At 35.1% G+C, this 21894-nt stretch overlaps 1 protein-coding gene across 2 annotated transcripts; it reads left to right on the top strand.

Annotated features, from left to right (window-relative positions):
* Positions 1-44: 44 nt before the first annotated feature.
* LOC111160738 (adaptor related protein complex 5 mu 1 subunit) lies at positions 45-20691 on the top strand. Of its 2 annotated transcripts, none has more exons than XM_022524069.1 (8): positions 45-493; positions 5405-6050; positions 10397-10624; positions 12464-12603; positions 13478-13563; positions 13652-13770; positions 16576-16672; positions 19738-20691. In XM_022524069.1, exons 1-8 carry the CDS (start codon positions 420-422, stop codon positions 19818-19820), a joined length of 1473 nt encoding a protein of 490 aa, XP_022379777.1. In that variant the 5' UTR covers positions 45-419; the 3' UTR covers positions 19821-20691. The 2 variants fall into 2 exon arrangements, with proteins under 2 accessions (XP_022379777.1, XP_022379785.1); XM_022524077.1 differs by lacking the exon at positions 19738-20691 and adding an exon at positions 18783-19020.
* Positions 20692-21894: the final 1203 nt, after the last annotated feature.

Here is a 21894-nt window from a genome sequence, read left to right on the forward strand (position 1 = left end):
GCGCGCGCCGGTTTGGCTGGCGGGAGGGGCGGGAGAGGGAAGCCTGCTGCCGGCGAACCGCAGAGAGACTGGTCGCTGGGGCGAGTGAGGAACCATGATCCTTGCGGGCCACCGTCCCGGAAGTGGACCTTAGAGGAAGAAAGTGCTGGGGTTCCTGGGGAGGATAGATTTTCGGCATTCTAGTGAGGATTCACAGAACTGTTGTGGCAGGTGTCGACAGGAGGGACTCAGAGGTTTTAGTCATTTCACCTGAAGGAGCCAGCGTCTCTGCTGAGCCCAGCCTGTTTGCGGTGGGGCAGAAAGTGGCCTCGGGTCTTCTGGTAGGAGCCCATCTGAGAAGGCCAGTCTGTGTCCTTTTTCCGTGGCGACTTTAGGGACGTGGCGACTTTAGGGATGAGCTGATGCTTTAGAGGCTTGTCATGGCCCAGCGGGCAGTGTGGCTCATAAGCCACGAGCCGGGAACTCCTCTTTGTGGCACCGTCAGATTCTCCAGGTAAATGCAGCTTGAATTCTCAGGGGTGATGGATCTGAGGGATGGATGATGTACTGTACTTTTGGGATGTGTCTTTGTTCGCGGCCTTGGGCAAGTTACTTAATCTCTGTTTTATCTGTTAATTGGAAGTTTTAACAACACTACGTAATAGTATTTTGAGAATTGTGTTGATGTTTAGCACATTTAGGTATTATGAGTTTTTCAATATTACCATTACTGTATCTTAAAAATTAACTTCACCTGGGGCACCTGGGTGGCTCAGTTGTTAAGTGTCTGCCTTTGGCTCAGGTCATGATCCCATTGTGCTGGGATCGAGCTCCACATCAGGCTCCCTGCTCAGTGGGAAGCCTGCTTCTCCCTCTCCCACTCCCCTTCTTCCTCTCCCACTCCCACACTCTCTCTCTCTCTCTCTCTCTCTCGGTCAAATAGATAAATAAATCTTTTAAAAAAAAAATTAACTTCACCTGCTTAGGGTTGAGATGGAGATGACCAAAGGAAAGAAAAGGAAACTAACTTCCTGAGCACTAAGCATGTTTCAGATTTTTCTACTTTCGTTAATAAAGATCATTCAAGGATATTTTTGCTCATTCTTCTGGAAAATCTGGGCTGATCAATAAAAGACTATTATTTTCATATTATGTTTCATTCTTAGAAACTTGCAAATGGGTTACTTTAAAGTTCCTAATTGAAGAAAATTGGAAAAGTACAAAAAATAAAATCGTATTCATTTCTTCTTAGATGGTGTAAACTGACCTGGCTCCACTTTTAGAATTTGCCACATTCTATCAAAATAGCTCTGTGATGAGAATTATACAATAACTCATTGTAAAATGTAAGTGGCAGTTCTGTAATCTGTATCACCTTTTATTCTTAGTGGCTATTGACAGTTCTTTCTTGCCAACATATTTATTCTTCCCTGAGGAAAGCTCTGTGGGGAGGTAGCATAGCTTTGCATTGAGACTGAGGCAGATAAAGATGAGTGTGATTTTAAAGGAAAGTGGTTGGCAGTGTGGATATGAAAGATTACCTCTTCACAACCCAAACTTTTTTTTTTTTTTTGGTTACTGAGGGTATCAGAATTAAAGTTTACCATTTTCTCCCGAATACCTGGCTTGCTTTGTTGTTGTTGTATCTCAAGTAAGGAGTTTAATAATACTTAGTATGTTTCAGCAACCTCATTGGTTCATCCAAAGTGCTTATATTCCTTTGAGTATCTTTATTTCTGCCATTTTTCTTCTCCTCATAGGTGACTCTTATGTACTTTTTGCTATCCCTTTGTGTTTGCCTATGCATTTTTCAAATTACACAATTAAGTGTGCTATAGACTTCATTTTCTTATATTTGCCAGACTTCTCAGCACTATTTTTTAAAATTTTTTAGAAGATTTTATTTATTAATTTATTTGTCAGAGAGAGAGAGAGAGAGAGCGTGCAGGCAGAGTGGCAGGCACAGGTGGAGAGAGAAGCAGGCTCCCTGCCGAGCAAGGAGCCCGACGCGGGACTCAATCCCAGGATTCTGGGATCATGACCTGAGCTGAAGGCAGGGGCTTAACCAACTGAGCCACCCAGGCGTCCCCTCAGCACTATTTTAAAGAAATATCCATATTACTTTGTGTTCATCCAGAGCAGCACTGTCCAATAGAATTTTCTGCAATGAAGGACATGAGAAATGTTCTAAATCTATGCCGTTTAATATTGTAGCCACTAGCTACATGTAGCTATTGTGCTTTTGAAATGTGACTCTTACAACTGAGGAACTCAATTTTGTTTAATTTTAAGTTTAAATAGTCACATGTGGCTAGTGGCTCCTATTTTGGACAATGCAGGTCTAGTCCATTGCTCTGTTGTACTCCATGGTTTAATCCTCCATGTTTTACCTGTACTCTTCCCCTAGTGATGATAATCCCAGGTTGCCTCCAACTCAGCCATCAGAACGGTGATGTAGTAGGCATCCTCAAAAGGCTAATAGGACCTATCTATGCTGATTTTGACTAAATATTGCCAAGTAATTATCTCTTCAGAATACTTTCTCCAATCTACACTCTAATCATCAGCAGTGAGCAAAAGTTCCTATATCTCCATTCATTCTTTCCTAACCTTTATTCTAGTTTTTGTCAATATTGCTCTAAAGGATGTCTTATTTTCATTTGCATTTCTCTGTGTAGCTGTGATTGTTAGCCCTTTGGATTTCCTCTTCTGTGGATTGCTTGGACATTTCCTTGTCCATTTTATCTTTGTGGGTTGCTATTAGTCTGTTTGTTTTCATGTTAATTTTCTCCTGAAATTAATTCACTGTGTATTCTTCTGTATTCATTGTATATTCTTGATACCAGACCTTTGTCATTTTTAGGTACTACAGATATTTTCTCTCATTTTGTCATTTTCAACTTTATGTATCACTTGATTAAACAGAAACCACTAATTTTATTACAGTCAAAGTCATTAGTACTTTGGGAGTTTTGTTGAGGTCATTCTCTATCCTTATTTTCCAAAGCTATCTTGTTAATATTATCTTCTTTGAACTATCATTTTGCTGTCATGTTTAGGTCGTCTTTAATCCATCTTCAGGTGTGGTATTAATAGGGGAATCCATTTTTCCCTATAGGATGGGCCAATTTTCCTGTATGTTTAATGTATTTTTTCATTATATATATATTTTTTTCATTGATTTGTGGGGCTATTGAGAGGTGATTATGTTTCTCTTATAAATACTGGTCTGTTTCAGTTCTATTACTTTATTTCCTCTTCTTGGACCAGTACCATACTGTATTTATATCTATGGCTTTGTAACTTATCTTAATATCTTACAGAGATAAGATTTTTTTTACTGCTTATAAAAATAAGTTCCTTGAAGAACTCATTGTTGTTTTCAGGTTTTTTTTTCTCATTGTACTCAGGGTATTTGAGAAGAAAAGTTCAGATATATCTGGGTGGGCTTTTCAGCATCTCTGTGGAGGGAGCAAGTTGGGTTCAAATAACTCATCTGTCATTTCTTAATTCTGTATCATTAAAGAAATTAGTTTTATTATTTTTCATTTTGTGGCCTCTTGGGCCTGGTGTAAGAGCTAAACATACATACTCTGGCATATTATCCACATATATGCCAAAGGTTAATGGCCATCACTTAAGAGTTTTAAAAGTCGATGGTCTGTCTGTATGCAATTACATTTTCCCAAAACAAAACTTGGTTTAGATTCTGATTTAGAAGTTTGCTGTCCAGATGTATAGTAATAGTATCAGCTTAAGTATGGCTTAGATTATTGTACCCCATAATTGTAGGGCCCAAAATTTGAGTCCTATTTTAGAAAAGGTCTAGAATAAATCTGAAATGGTAGGTTGAGTTATCCAACAAAATATTTATTGGCACATACCAGGGTATTGTGTACAGTCCCAGATTAACTTCTTATCTTTACATCCAACATTGAAATTCTTACACTTAAGAAGGACTTTAATTATCCTCCAGATAACCAAAGGATAAGACACTGGGCTAGAGTTTAGTCCAAAGTTCTCAACTATTATCCAGAGACCCAGAGAAAGAAATGGCATAGCATTCAACTGCTAAGCCATTACTGGAGGGTAGCTAATTCTTTTCTTTTGTCAATCAAGAAGTACATCAGAATGTAAGTGAGTGAAGTTTACTAATATACAGATAAGTTTGAATACATTCCTATTTTTCTTTTTAAAAATTATTAGTAAACATCAATATCTAATTAGGGGTATTGGTGAAAAAAATATGTTAGCCAGGTGTGTTTTGATTTTTGGTGGGAATTGCTGATGTATTCTTTAGACACCCCTTTATTTTACAAATAAGAAAATAGACTTAGGGAAGTTAGGTGACTTACACAGAAGTTAATAGCCTATAACTAACTTTGTTCTGGACATGAGAGTGGAGCAAAAAGGAATAGGAAAAAATACATCTTTTTTTTAAAACTAAGAAAATGTGATGTAACATTTTATAAATGAGTAAAAGCATCTTCTAGTCTTTTTCCCCAAAAAAGGATAAATTAGTAACTTACTGTTCAGTCTAAGATGTGCAAACCATAAAAGATTATTCAGATTTTATTTTTATTACCTCATAATATCTTTCAGGGCCATAGAGATAAACATTTTTATTGCTAAAATATTCTTACATTTTAAGGAGTTGGCAAGAAGACCCAGGATATTTGTTATTCACTATTAATTGAGTGGAATAGAACATTCCTTTTACATTTGCATCATCTTAACTAATGAATCCGAAATTATGGCAGATTAAATTGAACCACTTCTTTTGATTCTCCTCTACTAAGATGGAATCGGGCGGGGTGGGGGGAGTTCTTAGAGATGCCTAAAAAGTCCAAGTATTCATTCCTGGCCTACCAGGCAGGAATCTGAGTGGCCAAGAAACTAGAATTTTGAATTAGAACCATGTGCTCTACCTATTTATTTATTTGTTTGTTTATTTTTTTAGATTCTTTAAAATTTATTTATGACAGAGATAGCGAGAGAGGGAACACAAGCACAGGGGAGCAGGAGAGGGAGAAGCAGGCTCCCCACTGAGCAGGGGATCCCAGAACGCTGGGAACATGACCTGAGCCAAAGGCAGATGCCTAACAACTGAGCCACCCAGCTACCCCATGTGCTCTATTTAAAAAATTAACTAAATTAGGCTATTTTCAGTAATAAATAATGACATTATAATTTCAGATAATATACCAAGTATACAACAGTTAGTTACTTCAGTAGAAATTTAATATGTGATAAGTTTTTTTGGTTGTGGTTTTTATGGGTATATGTTTTTGTTACTGTGTGTTTTATTGTTATTACTCTTAGCCTTGTATTTTGGGTTTGTTTTTATTTTGGGGTTTTGGGGGGTTTTTCTGTTTTTATTTTCCTTGGAAGAACCATTTATAATATTTTTGTTTCCATAATTCAGACGGTATCCAACTGTTGAAAAACGAGCCAGAGTCTTCAATGGAACAAGTTATGTGCCTATTCCTGAAGATGGTCCCTTTCTTAAAGCACTGCTTTTTGAACTTAGATTATTGGATGATGATAAGGACTTCGTAGAAAGTCGTGATAGCTGTTCACACATCAATAAAACATCTGTCTATGGACTCGTAGTAGGAGGTGGAGAACTCTGGCCAGTTGTTGCTTTTCTGAAGAATAACATGATATATGCTTGTGTTCCACTAGTTGAACAAACTTTATCCCCTCATCCACCATTAATTAGCATTAGTGGAATTTCACAAAGCTTTGAACTTCTTTTTGGGATACAGGATTTTCTTTTCTTGGGTCAAAAAAATGACACTGAGTTAAATACAAAATTGAACCAACTGCCTGATTTGTTTCTACAAGCTTGTCCATTTGGAACTTTGTTAGATGCCAACTTACAGAATTCATTGGACAGTATTAATTTTGCTTCTGTGACACATCCACAAAAACAGCCAGCCTGGAGAGTTGGAACATACAAAGGAAAACCACAAGTTTCTATTTCTATCACTGAAAAGGTAAAATCCATGCAATATGATAAACGGGATATAGCAGATACATGGCAGGTTGTTGGAGCTGTCACTTGCAAGGTGAGATTTTCTCTGATACTTGTTTTATCATACCATTCAACACCAGTGAAGAAAAGTAAAATTTTCTAACTTTATTTTACATTGTTATGTGACATTATTGATTTTTATCATTAATAGCAATCATTAAATATGTGAAATTTTGGAATATTACCATTTTGCATTCCTTATGAATTGAATTTTTTTTTTTTAAGATTTTTATTTATTTGAGAGAGAGAGAGTGCACAAGCCAGAGGGAGAGGGAGAAGCAGACTCCCCACTGAGCAGGAAGCCTGATGTGGGCCTGAATCTCAAGACCCCAGGACCATGACCTGAGCCAAAGACAGATGCCCAACCGAGTCCCTTCTTATGATTTATATTGGCTATATATGGCTGCATACTGAATTGTCCCATTATCCCCACAATAAACATTTATTATCCTCATAGGAACATCTAGTGTGGAGTCTACCATGAGATCACAGTCAAGATTGCAGCTGGAGCTATAGTCACCTGAGGGTTTGATTGGGGATGGAAAATCTACTTGCAAGGTGGCTCACTCACATGGGCAGCAAGTTGGTGCTGGTTGTTGGTGGGAGGACTCAGTTCTTTTCCATATGGACTTCTCAATAGGTATTTAGGAATATCCTCACAACTTGGTGACTGGCTTCCTGTAGATCAAATGATGAGAGAGGAAGAAAGAGAAGGCACATAATAGAAACTGTTCTTTTTATTACCTCAGCTAAGGTCAGATGGTACCACTTTCACCACTTTTTGTTCCATAGAATCAGGTCACTAAATCCAGTCCACATTCAAGGGGACTAGAATTAGGCTTCACCTTTTGAAAAGAGTAATGTCAAAAGAATTTGTGAAAATATTTTAAAACTATCATACCTATTTTCCATTTTCTCCAAAAGGATGAAATTGACAAATCTTTGTTTTAATATCTAAAACCATTTTGAAGGGCTCTTATATTATTTAAACATATTTATAGGTTAATATAGGGTTCTCTGGTTTCAGGATAGAAAAATAGGAAATGACAATAGGAGTAACAATATAATTAGTAGTGAAGAGTGCCATTTTGAATAATAATTGAAAATTAAATCCCTCTATAATTTCTACAAGTGTATAGCAATAATATTCTTAAATGTTTTTATTTTTTTTATATCCTTTATTCTCTGCACTTAGGAAAATATACTTTTTTAAAAAGATTTCATTTATTTATTTGGCACAGAGAGAGTACAAGCTGGGGGAGCAGCAGGCAGAGGGAGAGGGAAGAAGCAGGATCCCGCTGAGCAAGTGGGGCTCCATCCCAGAACCCTGGGATCATGACCTGAACCGAAGTCAGTCACTTAACTGACTGAGCCACCCAGGCGCCCCTGAATATAAACTTTTTAATCAAGCTTAATGTAGAGGGACTATGTACAAATACTATAGCTAAAAGTAGATTTCAAGAACAGAAAATTAGAACAGTCCTGGCAGACAAATTGGGTCTTTTCCTCTTTAACCTTAAAGTAACGCAAGAGTTTATGTGTCTGTTTTAAACTCACTTCTATCATGATCAAAAATACATTCCAGTTATTAATGTATTAGAAATAACTATTATGAATGATGGGGCACCTGGGTGGCTCAGTCAGTTAAGTGTTCAACTCTCAATTTTGTGCCAGGTCATGATCTTAGGGTTGTGAAATTGAGGCCCATGTCAGGCTCTGCACTAGGCATGGAGCCTGCTTAAGATTCTCCCTCTCCCTCATCTGTCCTCCCCCCAATAAAAAAAAAAGAACTATTATAAATGGCTCTGAAATTGAGGTATTCATGGCTTATGTCATTCATAAAACTTGAAATAGTTGAATTCTTCTTTCTCATAAGTCGTGAAGTAAAAGGAAAATTCACCATTTTTGTTTTTTCATTTTGTGGCAATGAATAGGGAATATGTTATTATATAATTTGCTATTAACTGGTATCATGGTATTTAAATATCTCAGCTCATTGATAGGCTGACCCTAGTTTATTGCTAGGAATTTTGGATTGTTTTCTATACAAATCATCATGATGGAGAACTTTCTTCTTTAATAAACTTTCTTCTAAAAATAAGAAGAATGGGGGTATGCCATCATCCATGCACTAAATGTTTCTTAAGGTGTGTATGTAAATAGAACATCTGTTAGCCAAACATTTTTTTAAAAATTCTCCAGGAGCTTAGTATTTAAAGTTTTATTATGAGCCCTAGTATAAATGGAAATAATTATCTTCATTTAATCTTAATCCTAGTAGAAAACCTGGTGAACCAAAAGCCAGTGGACTGAAGTTCTAGTCCTCACTCCACCACTAATTCTTTGGTGTCTTTGGAAGAGTCATAATTTTTACAATCTTTTCTCATTTTTAAAATCAGTTAATTTCCTAGGTCCCTTCTGTTTTTGTAATACCTAGTTAAAAGTGAGATTTACATATGCCAAATTGATTTAAATGGTAATACCCACATTTCTCAAGAATGACTGTCCTCATTCTATAGTAAATGACTGATGATCTGGTATTTTAAATGACTAGCCAGCAGATAAACCATTGGTGGTTTCTGTAATGGCTGTAATTTTCCAAACCCTCTAAGAATATTAGACTGATTTAATAAGTATAAACTGAATATTTAAATATTGTAATAATATTTACTATTAATATTTGCTCACTTTATTATCTCCATAAATATCTGTCAAAAAACAGAACTTTTTTTTGTTCTTGCTAGTTCACATACAGAGTGAAGTAGCAGATGGTTTAAAACTCAAAACACTAAAATCTTTTTAAGTTTTGTGGTAAGGTATATTGGACATCTTTATTTTCAAATGTGATAGACATTTTCTAACTGTTACCAAAAAATCTTTATGAGGTACTAATACCTGGTACTGTTCATAATGCCTGCTGGCTAAGTGTTTACACTGTATAGCAGATATATTCTTGAATTCACATATATGTCAAGTGATAGATAAAACATAAGCAAAACATGTCACATTAGACAAACATGTCACATTAAGAAAACAAAGGTAGGGTCCACAATTAGAAAAAGATGCCCATTCAGTAAACATTTTTTTGAGTGTCTCTTGTACATAACAATGTGCTAGGCACTAGAAATACAAAGAAAAATATAAGTTCTTGCTTTCAAAGAACTTAAAGTTTCAAGAGGGAAACAAACAGGACACAAACAAATACCTGTAGGGGGTGGGCAGTTACTGGATGATGTGGATTGTGTATATGATAGTAGAACTAGCTGCTTGCATTTGGAGCTAAGCATTATACCTGCTAAGTTCTATTAACTCTTAAAATATTTGTTTTGATCTACCAAACAAAACATATCAATAAACCTTATATGGCCCTTTTGACTAGTTTCAATTGGGTGCTTTTAATAGAGGTTCATGGTTAATTACCATGAACACACAAGTAAGGTGTATCATTCTGGTTGGGTCAAAAAAAGAGCCATTACAAGGTTTATGGGACTAATGGTATTTAATACAGGATTTAGGGCTTACTAAAAATAACAGTTAATTTAAAACTTTATGAAACTGTGAAATAATTTTGAATTTTTTGAGGCTCCTATCAGGTGTAAGAGGAGTTGAGAAAATAAAAATTTTGTCAAAAATTTTCTTGACAGCAGCTTCTAGCTGCAGCCTTACAGAAATAATTGCTAATGACTTTAGTCTGGAGAAGCCAGAATTCACAGATAAGTCTGAGATGTCACCATGTCTATCTGTTACAGCCTCAAAGCAGAAATTCATGGAAAGTTCTGAAAAGTACTGCATCTGGCCACCACATCCTTAAAGCAGGAGCAGAGAGTTCTGTGAAGCTGTCATATCCAACTTCCATAACCTTCCAAGAATATTAGCTTCCCAATTGCAGGGTAGAAAATGATTAAAGAGGTAGATGGGAGCCAAGCAATGAAAGGCTTAAAAGTAATACAAAACTGAGGGGGAACCATTGAAAGATCTTGAGCATGGATACAATATATTTAGAATTCTGTTTTGTTAGGGTAGCTCCAGGAGATGGATTGATTAGAGGAGAGCGAATCTAGATACATTTGGAGGGCTGTGACAGGAACTGTAGGGGCCTGTACCAGTGTGTTTGCAATAGAAATGAAGAGATGTCAGTGGATTTAAAATAGTTTTCTAAGGGTTTAGATACAAGCAGAGGGCTCTAGGAAGTCTCTCCTCATTCCTGTTGGTACCTGAAAGTATAATAGAACCACTAACCTGAAAACAGAAAGTAGGAACAATACCTTGAAAGAAAAATGAGTTAAGTTGTGGGAAATGACAGATAAATTTACAGAAGCCTCACCCAGAAGATGCATGCCTCTAAGATCTTGGTAATATCGGTTTCTGTTTCTGTTACAGTGTGATTTAGAAGGAATCATGCCAAATGTTACCATCAGCTTGAGTCTCCCCACCAATGGGTCTCCACTTCAAGATATTCTCGTTCATCCTTGTGTGACTTCTCTTGACTCTGCCATTCTGACTTCTAGTAGCATTGATACAATGGATGATTCTGCATTTAGTGGACCTTACAAGTTTCCATTCACTCCTCCTTTAGAGTCATTCAATTTATGCTACTATACTTCACAGGTAAATAACCTTGGAAATGTTGAGACTTTACTAATCTTTGTGTTTATGAATTCTGTTGTAAGCAAATTGTTCATACTTTTGGCCCACATGAGAACTTTTCATTATTTGTTAATTGTTCATTATTCATTAATTGTTGAATGAAGATGAAGAGTCAGGTCTTTCAATAAGATACCTCTTCTCTCTGGTGTGTGGTGTCTCTAACAGCACTGAGTGGTTTTCAAAGTCATGGGATCTTTTTTTTTTCCATGTTCCCTAATAAAGACTTCATGGTCCTAAGATAGATCCTAGTATAATTTAGTCATGGTTTGAATTATGAACATAAAAGTCCTGTAATTCCAGACAACTGGGGTTATAAATGCATAATATTATTTATAGATACTGTGTGTTGAATAACTTTTGTGTCAGACATTGTCCTAGGCACTTACATGTGATTTCTCCAGTACTTTGAAAACCCTTAATATAGGTATCACTGGCCCCATTCTACAGATGAGGAAAGTCTCAGAGAATTTAAATGACATGCCCAAGGTCTTATAACTGAAAAGTAACAGTCTAGATTTAAACCCAGATTTTCTTCTTCTTTTCTTTTTTTTTAAAGATCTTATTTATTTCTTTGACAGAGACACAGTGAGAGAGGGAACACAAGCGGGGTAGTGGGAGAGGGAGAAGCAGGCTTCCCGCTGAGCAGGGAGCCCGATGCAGAGCTTGATCGCAGGACCCTGGGATCGTGACCTGAGCCGAAGGCAGCCACTTAATGACTGAGCCACCCAGGCGCCCCTAAACCCAGATTTTCCACACTCTAAAACCCAACCTTTTTACTATACTATTTGTCTTTTGTCCTGATTATGAATTAATAGTTTGAAAAACCTACTTAAGGGGTGCCTGGGTGGCTCAGTGGGTTAAGCCTCTGCCTTCGGCTCAGGTCATGATCCCAGCGTCCTGGGATCGAGCCCCACATCGGGCTCTCTGCTCAGCGGGGAGCCTGCTTCCCCCTCTCTCTCTGCCTGCCTCTCTGCCTACTTGTGATCTCTCTCTCTCTGTCAAATAAATAAATAAAATCTTAAAAAAAAAATTGAAAAACCTACTCAAGGTAGCTTACATAAAGGGAATTTATTTTGATAATGTAAGAGGCAGTCTGTGTTATTCAAGGATAAAAAGAAAATCAAAATTAAAATCACTCTGTACTCAATGTCTGTACTGTCTTTCTCATCTCTGCTACTCAGTTTTCTCTTCCAACTGGCTTTCTCTGCTTCCACATGACCTATAACTCTGAAACCTTACACTACATAAGTAGAGTCTATTTATTACTTCAAATAGAAGTAATATATATTATATATAAGTATACTTATATAGATAAAATTACTTCAAATGTACCAGAAAGAGTGATTGGCTTACTTCAGCCTACAGACAGTGTCTCCTTCAATCAGTTACTGATAACCAGTTGAGTAAGCTACTGTCAAGCTAGGGGGTGGAGGAGTCACAGATAAACATAGGGAACTATGAGCAGCAGGCACTGTGAGCAGGGCATCAGTAAACAATATGTCTAGTGCGCATCTTATGTTGCGTGTCATAGAGAACCTGGAGGAGGGGAACCTAAATGAGCAAGCGAGGAAAACAATGTATTGCAAACCTTTGTAAGGCACCTTTCTTATCTCTGGAAACAGAGAAGGAAAAATCCCTGCCCTTAGAACAATAATGGCTCCCTCATCTATTATCAAAACAGTGTGGAGTAATTTATACATAATAACTACATTACTGCAAGGCCTTTTTCTCAGTCATCATTGGTATTTTAGACCCATTAACCTGAGAATTCTACAAAAATTTGTTTATGTTTGTTTCCAGGTCCCAGTCCCACCAATTTTGGGTTTTTATCAAATGAAAGAGGAAGAAATACAAGTAAAAATAACAGTTAACTTAAAACTTCATGAAAGTGTGAAAAATAATTTTGAATTCTGTGAAGCTCGTATACCTTTTTATAATAGGTAGGAATAAAACAACTTGATGCCATGATTTCTGCCTTTCTTAGTACATTCCCATTGCCCTACAGTAAATTATTTATCTTTGTCTTTTTACCTTATTTTTAAGATCTAAAAACTTTATTTTACTCAAATGAATGCTGATTCTGAACCAAAATTCAGTCACAAAAGTAATCTCTTTACCTTTAAACGTATTTTTATTTTTCTAGTTAAACTTACTAGTAAATATAGGAAGGAATGTGATGTAATGATGATGAGTAACAGACCTGTACCTGAAACCAGTAATACATTATATGTTAATTAATTGAATTTAAATTTTAAAAATGTTAGTAAATAAATAAATAAACTTACTAGTAAATACAAACTTAAGCCAATGTAGCTTCTTCAGGGATTATTTCACTGCTGGCTTTATTTCTAGCAATTTCTCGGTGCTATTTACATACAAGACAAAGCCAACTATCAGCTTCCTGGTGAATTAAGCCAATGATAACATAAGATTTTTTTTTTCTATAGTTCTGCTTTTAAATTTGTTCTACAGCATAGGATGTTCTTTTCATAGGATGCCTAAAGATAGAGTAAAATAATAGTTTTAACATTATGTCAATCCATATGACTGTTAGGGCTGTATTAAGACATTCTATATAATTTTATAGTTGTCTTTAGAATTAATAATGTCTATCATCACCAAAAACTTTTATTGTGTTTCTGTTGTTTTTTTTGTGATTTTTGTTATTTATTCTACTTTATTCTGCAAACTTGAATATAAATCTGCTCTTATACTGTCCTTCTATTAAGTAATACTAGCTAGATTTAACTTAGATCTCTTAAAACTCTTTTATGATCATTTTTTCTTTCTGTTTTGTCCTTTTCTTTTTTAAAGAGGTCCAATCACACATGTGGAATGCAAAGTTAGTTTTGGCCAACTTGAAGTATTTCGAGAGAAAAGCTTATTAGTCTGGATTATTGGTGAGCTTTTATTTATTGATTTTTTTCATTCATCTGTTGTAGAATCTACTTACTTTAGAATAGTTAACTGGTACATTTGTGTTTTTAGGACAGAAGTTCCCCAAATCAATGGAAATTAGTCTTTCTGGAACTGTAACTTTTGGAGCCAAGAGTCACGAGAAGCAGCCATTTGATGAGATTTGCATTGGAGGTACAGCATATTTAAAGGTAAATACATTTATGTGGCTCACTACAGTAGAAACCCTTCCCTTGTTTTTAAATTGCATATATCTAACTGATTTTTAATGTTTTCTAGCTATTTTTTGTGGGGAACTTCTTGTCTGTGCTAAGTCTTTTTTTAGATTTTTGTGAGGTTTCTTTTTGTTTAGTATTAGTCACTTTCTGTTTCACTTAATACTTAAAAAATTTTTAAGGTGAAACAGTTAAGTATAACCTTAACACATCGCAGTAACGAAGTTCTGTTTCCCAGCCCTTTATCACATTCAAGATTCGTATATAAAAAATATAAGATGTAGCCCTTGCCCTCCAGAAATTTTCCACTGATGCATGTCAGTAATTGATCAGTGCTAACTGCTTTTGGTATTTGAAGGAAACTGAGCATTTCTGTCCAAAGTGGTCAAGGAAAGCTTTGCAGTAGAGATGGAGTTTAAGCAAAACTCTGAGGCCCAGATAAGCATGAAAATGAAACTTTGATGATTGACCAACATTTATGTAGGTAAATAAGTGACTTAATCAAAGGAATGAAGGATGACAAGGCACACCTAGGAACCAGTGCTAGAAATAGTAGTAACACATCAGGCTAGATAAGTATTTAGGTCTAGACTGTAGCTTTGGAAGGTCTGCATTCTGATTTTTATTCCTTTGTTAGAAAATGTTTATAGTTTTTTGAGTATGGGAGTGATCTTTCAGAAAACAATAGTTATGAAGATCAATCTGGAATGGATGTGAGAAGGAAGGTGAGTAGGAAAAAAAAATAGTAAAACTTGTTTCATGATGAAAGGTATTAAGTTAATGACTCTGAGTGTCACAGAAAGAAAGAAAGACTGCTGGAGAAGCTATGATAAAGGTAAAGCATTGATCACTAATTAAATATAGAAACAAAAAATAGTTTTATGTCCAAGATTTAAAAACATTAAAAAAAATGTAGCTTAAATCAGACTTGAAGCTCCAAGAGGGTAGAGACCATATGAATGTCATTCATTCATTATTTTTGTCACCAACATCTAGTTCATTTCCTACGACAAATATTTGATGAAGGGAGAATATACTTAGAAAAAGTACTAATATGGAGAAAGTTGGGAGGAAGTGGGCTACATATCATGTGTGTTGCTGGTGATAGCTGGACACAATGTAAGTGTCCAGCTAGTAGCTGAAAACCTAGAGCTCAATTCTCAAGAGGAAATTCAGCAGTATATAAGGATTTAGGGGTTACCTGTGGAGAAAAAATAGTTGAGGCAGTGGAAATGAATAAGATCCAAAAAGAAGAAAACAAGTGGCTGATTTAGAAGACCCATTGAGAGGAATTGAAGGGGTGATCAGAATAGTAGCAGGAAAATCTAAATAGAATGGTAGAGAAATCAGAAAGATTGAAATCTATTTAATAAAAAAAATTAGAGGAAATGGTAGTAAAGTCAGAAGTACACTAGCGATATTCATTTGTTCTATCTTGGCTTCAGCTATATCCACAAGCTTTGTTTCAAGGATTATTATAAAAATTCCTACTTCCAGATATTTTTTAGAAAAAATGTGGGATGTTACTACACTGTGGGTCTTGCAGAGGTAGGGATTATGACTTTTTTTATTAATTTTTATCACCTACTCAGTTATAATCTAATTGCAAGCATGTAATACATATTTGTGTTCACTGAATAGATTTATTTTTATAATATTTAGTTATATGGAAATCAATCTTCTTATAACTTCCAGAATCCAGAATTATATCAAACAAGCAAGCTAAAGCCCTTCACAATTAGAGATAATGTGAGCTGCAATAGGAAAGAAGTTGCTTAGAAGATCAGAAAATTTATATTCTATGTATGTGGGTCAGTTAATTTGGCAATCAAAAGGAGAAAGTTAGGAAGTGGGAGAAATTTGCAGGGATGAGAGATGGAAGAAGAAATGCAGAAAAGAGAAAAAAAGAAGTGCAGAAAAGATAACAAGATATTGCAAAATCAGGAGCTTGTAGCAGCAAATATGAGGACAGCAAAGGGAGACTGGAGCTCCCTCGATAAGACATAGACCTTTGATAGTTCATGTGAATATCACTATGACTTAGGCACCCCACCACTATGCCTTCAGAGAAAGTACTAACGGCCCTTTCTACAATAATAGTGTAATAACTGGTATTTATACTGATGATGCCACATTATCAATTAAATGCAGAAATATGGATTACATTTTAGAAAGTTTTCATAGGTGAGAGAAAGGATGATTTCTGAGCTTAGTTCTAGAAAACCTTAATTTCAGTTTTCTGGAACATTAAGCAGAACATCTCATTCCCTTCCAACATGAGACAGATTGTTTCAGTTTTAGTAATTGTATTCTTGTGTTTTGCTAGAAAGTGTATAATTTCTGCTTGTAAAGGAATTATGATCTGAAATATATCACAATCATATAGCCTTAGAATATGCAGAATACCAGACACCCTAAGGGAAGAAACACCAGATTTTGTTGTCTGTTGAGTCTGCTTACATTCTGCGATGGTAATTGCTCCCATCTCTGAACCTCAGTGCCCTCATTTCATTTGTAAAATAGTGATGCTTTGCAACGTAGATTAGAGTCCATATTAGTGAAGTATCTGGTGGGTGTTAAGCACTTCATAATGACAGCCTTAAAAGAAATGTTCCTAATGCGAAGGGGGAAAAGTGTATATGTGTATGTATGCACACATACACTTTTTTATTTTGTGAACTATGTGAAGTAAATTCGTAAAATTGTGTCAAGGGAAAAAAATGTGGCCATCACTTTTATCAATAATCACCTCAATTTGGTATATTTCTCTTCTTTTTCTAGCTTCACTTTAGGATCTTAGATTATACACTCACTGGTTGTTATGCGGATCAGCATTCAGTTCAAGTTTTTGCATCAGGAAAACCAAAAATAAGTACACGTAAGTTGTACAAATTCAAACTAGCTTGAGAGAATTTAAATGGTGCTATGCAATTATTACCAAAGATAAAATTAAAATGTAACAAAAAGAGATCAGAGAACAATCCCAATTTATAAAAATTCTGACCTGATCCTAGCCTGTGTAACAGTATGTGTACTTTACATCACCCTCTACCTTCTCTTGTTTATAAAATGGTCTGGGTGAGCAAGGATTGGCATAGAGGTGGGCTTTAGTATAAAGTTGGATTTGTTTTGCTCTGGTTATAATATACTCTTTTATTCAGGGGCTTTGTTATTGGATAGGCAAGGGTCTGAGTCTGGCTCAGACAATTTATTAGCTGCATAAATTTGGACAAATTAGTAAACTTCTCAAAGTTTTAGTTTCCTCATCTATAGAATTGAAATAATAGTACTCTTTATCTTGGGATTGTTATGAGATTTAGATAAAATTATATAATAAAATTATATTGACCAAGTGCCTAGCACTTGTGTAGCATGGTTTCAATAAATGTTAGATGTGATTATTATTTAAAATTTTATTTACTTATTTTTTAAAAAGATTTCATTTATTTATTTATTTGTCAGAGAGAGAGAGAGAGAGAGAGAGAGAGTATGCACAAACAGCAGAGTGGCAGGCAGAGGCAGAGAGAGAAGCAGGCTCCCTGCTGAGCAAGGAGCCCGATATGGGACTCGATCCTAGGATGCCAGGATCATGACCTGAGCAGAAGGCAGCGGCTTAACCGACTGAGCCACTCAGGTGTCCCTATTATTTAAAATTTTAAATATGTTTAGCAAATGCTATAGTCAATGAGCATTATTTTTTTTTTACAAGTAGGAGGGCAATAGAAAGAAGGTTTCCAGCCTTCAGTGAGTCCATTGGTTGTAAGTAAACATATACACTGTACATGAAAACACAGGGAGATAAGAAGCAATTTATAAATGAATTCAGAATTATTTAATTCAGATCAAATACTTACAGTATCACAGAACAGAAGAGTAACTAGGATGAGGTTAAATGTTAGCTAAACTTAAGCAGAACTGTTAAGTTTGATTTATTTAAGTAACATCTGTACCCAGTATGGGGCTCAAACTTATGACCCCAAGATCTTCTGAGCCCAGGGACTTCTAGATAAATATTTCTTAAACTAAGGATTAAGATCCCCAGAATAGTTAGGGTAAGACAAGACTTTGTACATGAAAGTTTCAAAAGGATTATAGAACTCAGAACTACAGAATTCTGAGCAATTGCTTTCAAATGGCAATAATAAATTCTATGTAATCAGAATGAGTCATATTCTTTACCTCCTTAGGATTTCCCTGTTTTCTCATGCATCATTTTTTGGTTGTATTTTAAAGATTTTATTTATTTATTTGACAGAGAGAGATCACAGTAGACAGAGGCAGGCAGAGAGAGAGAGAGAGGGAAGCAGGCTCCCTGCTGAGCAGAGAGCCCGATGCGGGACTCGATCCCAGGACCCTGGGATCATGACCTGAGCCAAAGGCAGTGGCTTAACCCACTGAGCCACCCAGGCGCCCTGGTTGTATTTTAAAGAAACACATATACATGGAAGAGTCTTCACAATGCATTTTTTAAATAAAAGCATGATATAGTTATATCCAGTGGTTTTGTCTAAATGCAAATATTTTGGATTCTATCTTTGGGATACTGAAGGCAAGTAGGCCAATATTTTAGATTGTCTATGGAAGATATGTTTTCTATTTAGGTAATGTCTAAAATATTTTAAGTATCTTATTAATATTAGCTAAACATATAGCAATTCTCAGAAAGCATAATACAGGATAGGGCTATTCAGTAATATATCTGCTTAATGTAAGATATTAGTATATCTTAATATAAATTAGTATAAAATATTAATATATTGAATAAAAGAGGTTATTTTATAATGCATAATTATGACCAATCTTTTATTTCCTTCCTCTGTTAGTTTCAGAACATGACTGCCACTTTGTGTAACTATATAAGACCTTTCTTTTGCCATCATCTTGACAGTACAATCTATTTTCAAAATATACAACTTAGTTCTGAAAATATTGCCAATAATATTAATTTAAATAATAATAGCTAACATTTATTGCTTACCATATGCCAGGCACAGCCTTGCAGCACTCTGTGTGAGAATTATTATCTCCATTTTTACAGGTGAGGATGCTGATGGAACAGAGGGATTAGGGTCGCATAGCTAATAAATGGTAGGACTGGAAATCAAACCAAGCAGTCTAGCTCTACAGCCTGCCCGCTTAACCAGTATGCTGTGTTGCTTTTCAATGTTAACTAGGTTTGCAGACTGAAATTAATTAAATAAATAAATAGTAATACATCCTACCTCTACCGTTTTCATTATGAAAAAGGACATGAAGAAGAAAGGTAGAAAAGAGAGAATTAGATATTTACTAATGTGTGTAATAAACAGAATTTATATGGGTCTAACTCCAAATGAGCATTATTAGCTCAAATTTACATATCAGAAAACTTTAGTTGAAAGAGGTCATCATTTGTCCAAAACTACAAAGCTATTAAAACAGAAAGCTTAAATTTGATCAGAACTTTAAGAAACTGTTGAAGCAGCTTTTTAAAAGTATTACTAGAAAGTGGGATGTTTATTTCTGTCTCTAAAATTTGGAATGGGTGAAGAACAGCAAGATAAGACTAAGGACCTTGATGAAGAGAGGTCACAGAATTGGAAACCAATAAAAAATTTTAAATTTTTTTGTAGTTGATGTCATGGTCCATAAGAAACAGAATTTGAGGAAACCGTGAGAAAAATTGATCAAAGTGGAATAAATGAGGGATATTGGGATTAATTTGGCATAAATAAGCTCAAAGATAGATTTAACTATCTAATAAACCCATATTTTTAAAGTTGTAAAAATTATAATGCCTTGATAAAGTGAAATTAAAGTGAGTATTTCAAAGTGTTGTCTTTCTTAAAATAATTGCTTCCCCATTTTTAAAATATCATGACTTTGCTCTTCATTGAATTTTTGTTAAGGTAATACAGTCTTATCATTTGTTTCTTTTTTTTTTTTTTTTTTTTTTTTTTGTAGACCGGAAACTAATTTCTTCTGACTATTACATCTGGAATTCTAAAGCTCCTGCACCAGTAACATATGGATCATTATTATTGTAATTATTTCATATTTAAATAGGATTTTTATAATGGTAACATAGCTTCAATTAAATCATTAGTCTTTTATATTTAATGTGTGTGCATATAACCTGTGAGAGAAAAAGAGTCATTGGTTTAATTATAAAATGCTCTTATTTAATATTTTTAGCCTGACATAGTTGAAAGAACATTTTAAAGACTAATGTTGTCTATTTTGTTACCCTTTTGATTTTACCCAAGTATGATTCAGATCATAAAATAGTAGTGATTCACGTTAGGCTTAAACTAGTGCTGGATCGCCCTACCATATATACTTTCCTGCTCCTGTGGCAGGCATGGCTAATCATTTGTAGCCTTCTTTCTCCATTGTGCCTTCCTGAATATGGGCTCAGGCTCCTTCTCATTGCAGAGCTGCAAACAGCCACTCCTGATGGATTGTAGATAAAAAGATGGATGTGAAAGATAAAAAATCCTGCTCTTTCAAACCTAAGTAGTAAGCTTCTTGTACAGTGCATTGTTATGGAATACCAGAAACGACTGTAAATCTCTTGGGGAAAAAAAATAACCAGTCAATGAAAACAAAGGGATATTGTTTAAATAGTAACCTATTCTTAATCAGAACTATCTTTCCAACTAATAAAGAATCTGAATAATTATATTTAAGGTGTTTGTTTATCTCTGTTCTAGAGTTACTTTTCATAAGTAATCTTATTCATCTGCCACAATAACATTTTGCTCAGGAAGTCAGTAAGCATACTAAGAAGGGTGGGGTACCTTCAGAAAATGAGCATGGTGTTTTGTGATCACTTTATGCCTGCAGCCAAATTTTTTAAAGATAAACTTAGGTATAATACTGTTTTTCATGTTTATTATATGAAAATTATTAATGAACTCAGGTAAAAATTCAAAAGCTGTTCTGTGGGTAGAGAGAATTACTTAATATTATTTCAATGTTGAGTAGCCTATTTCCTTTAAATTTGTCACTTCTGCATTTTTATTAGCATTCTCTTGATTTCTTCAGGAACCACCCAGTCATAACTTTTTATTTGCTGTCTTTACAAATTATGTCTCACTCCCTTTTCAAAGCAGTTCTTTGTCAAGTTGAACATTAAGTGACCATTCATGAAAAGATGAAATCTCAAGATCCTCAAAACTTAATCCATGTCAAGTTTCTTTTTTATGGAACAGAATTAGAAGCAGTATAAAAACTATGCATTACAGATTCATATTCAATTAAATTAGCTCTTGGTTTCTATTTTTTTAATCAGTCTCCTAAGGAAAAGCTTAGAAGAAGCTTCTAACTCCTTGAAGAAGAGCTATGACAGTTTGAAGGGAGAGTGCATATAAATTTAGGATTTGAAATATGATTTTTTAATTAAGGTCAATCTCACTCATTATAAATTCTCATTTTCTGCAAGGCATTGTCATGGCGGAATGCTCTATGTTCAAAATTATCCCAGGTAACAAAGAAAATAGAATAACTGCCTGACCAGGACTTTAACTTATTATTCTGGCTTAATCATAGATAATCAGTAGTAAAAACTTTCCTTTTGGAAGAAGAAAAAACCCATTTCGCTTAAGTTATTTGATCTCTGTTAAACTGAAGGAAAGCTTAACATTTAACTTACGTTAATATTAATGGAGCCATTTGGACATCTTGATTGTATAAATGTTGAGTAAAGTACACTAAGATAGGCAAGAGGCATTTATCTAGTAAGTACACAGATATTCAGTATAATAATCCCCTAGGGAAAACTTTCTTTATAAGCAATCAGAGAAGCCAGTGAATCTTTGATTTGACATTTCTAGAAGCCTGAGGAAAATCTAGGGAATACTGGAAGAGTGTAGGGTGAAGGAGAACCTGATGCCATCTGTTGCCATTCCATTCTAACATAACGCTACAGAACTAAAACCAACTCATGTTTTCATCCTGTTGAGATCAGCTGGGCACACTGCGATGCTTTTGATTTTGTCTAGAAACCTGTCACTTCAGGATAATTTCTGAAGACAAAGTCTGTTTCCCGTTTGGTAGGTGACCTGTTTAATGTTTTCCCTGTGTCTGGGAACTCCTTAGTGTAATTAGCGACCTTTGAAC

The sequence above is a fragment of the Enhydra lutris genome, unplaced genomic scaffold (genome assembly GCF_002288905.1).
Source record: "Enhydra lutris kenyoni isolate GAN:26980312 unplaced genomic scaffold, ASM228890v2 scaffoldscaffold4, whole genome shotgun sequence".
Taxonomy (NCBI): Eukaryota; Metazoa; Chordata; class Mammalia; order Carnivora; family Mustelidae; genus Enhydra; species Enhydra lutris.

Coding starts and splice junctions, on each gene's coding strand:
- LOC111160738 (XM_022524069.1), top strand. CDS start 420: ATGGCCCAGCGGGCAGTGTGGCTCATAAGCCACGAGCCGGGAACTCCT. Junction 13,771..16,575: donor GAGGTACAGCATATTTAAAG/GTAAATACATTT, acceptor TTCTTTTTCTAG/CTTCACTTTAGGATCTTAGA. Junction 16,673..19,737: donor AAAACCAAAAATAAGTACAC/GTAAGTTGTACA, acceptor TTTTTTTTGTAG/ACCGGAAACTAATTTCTTCT.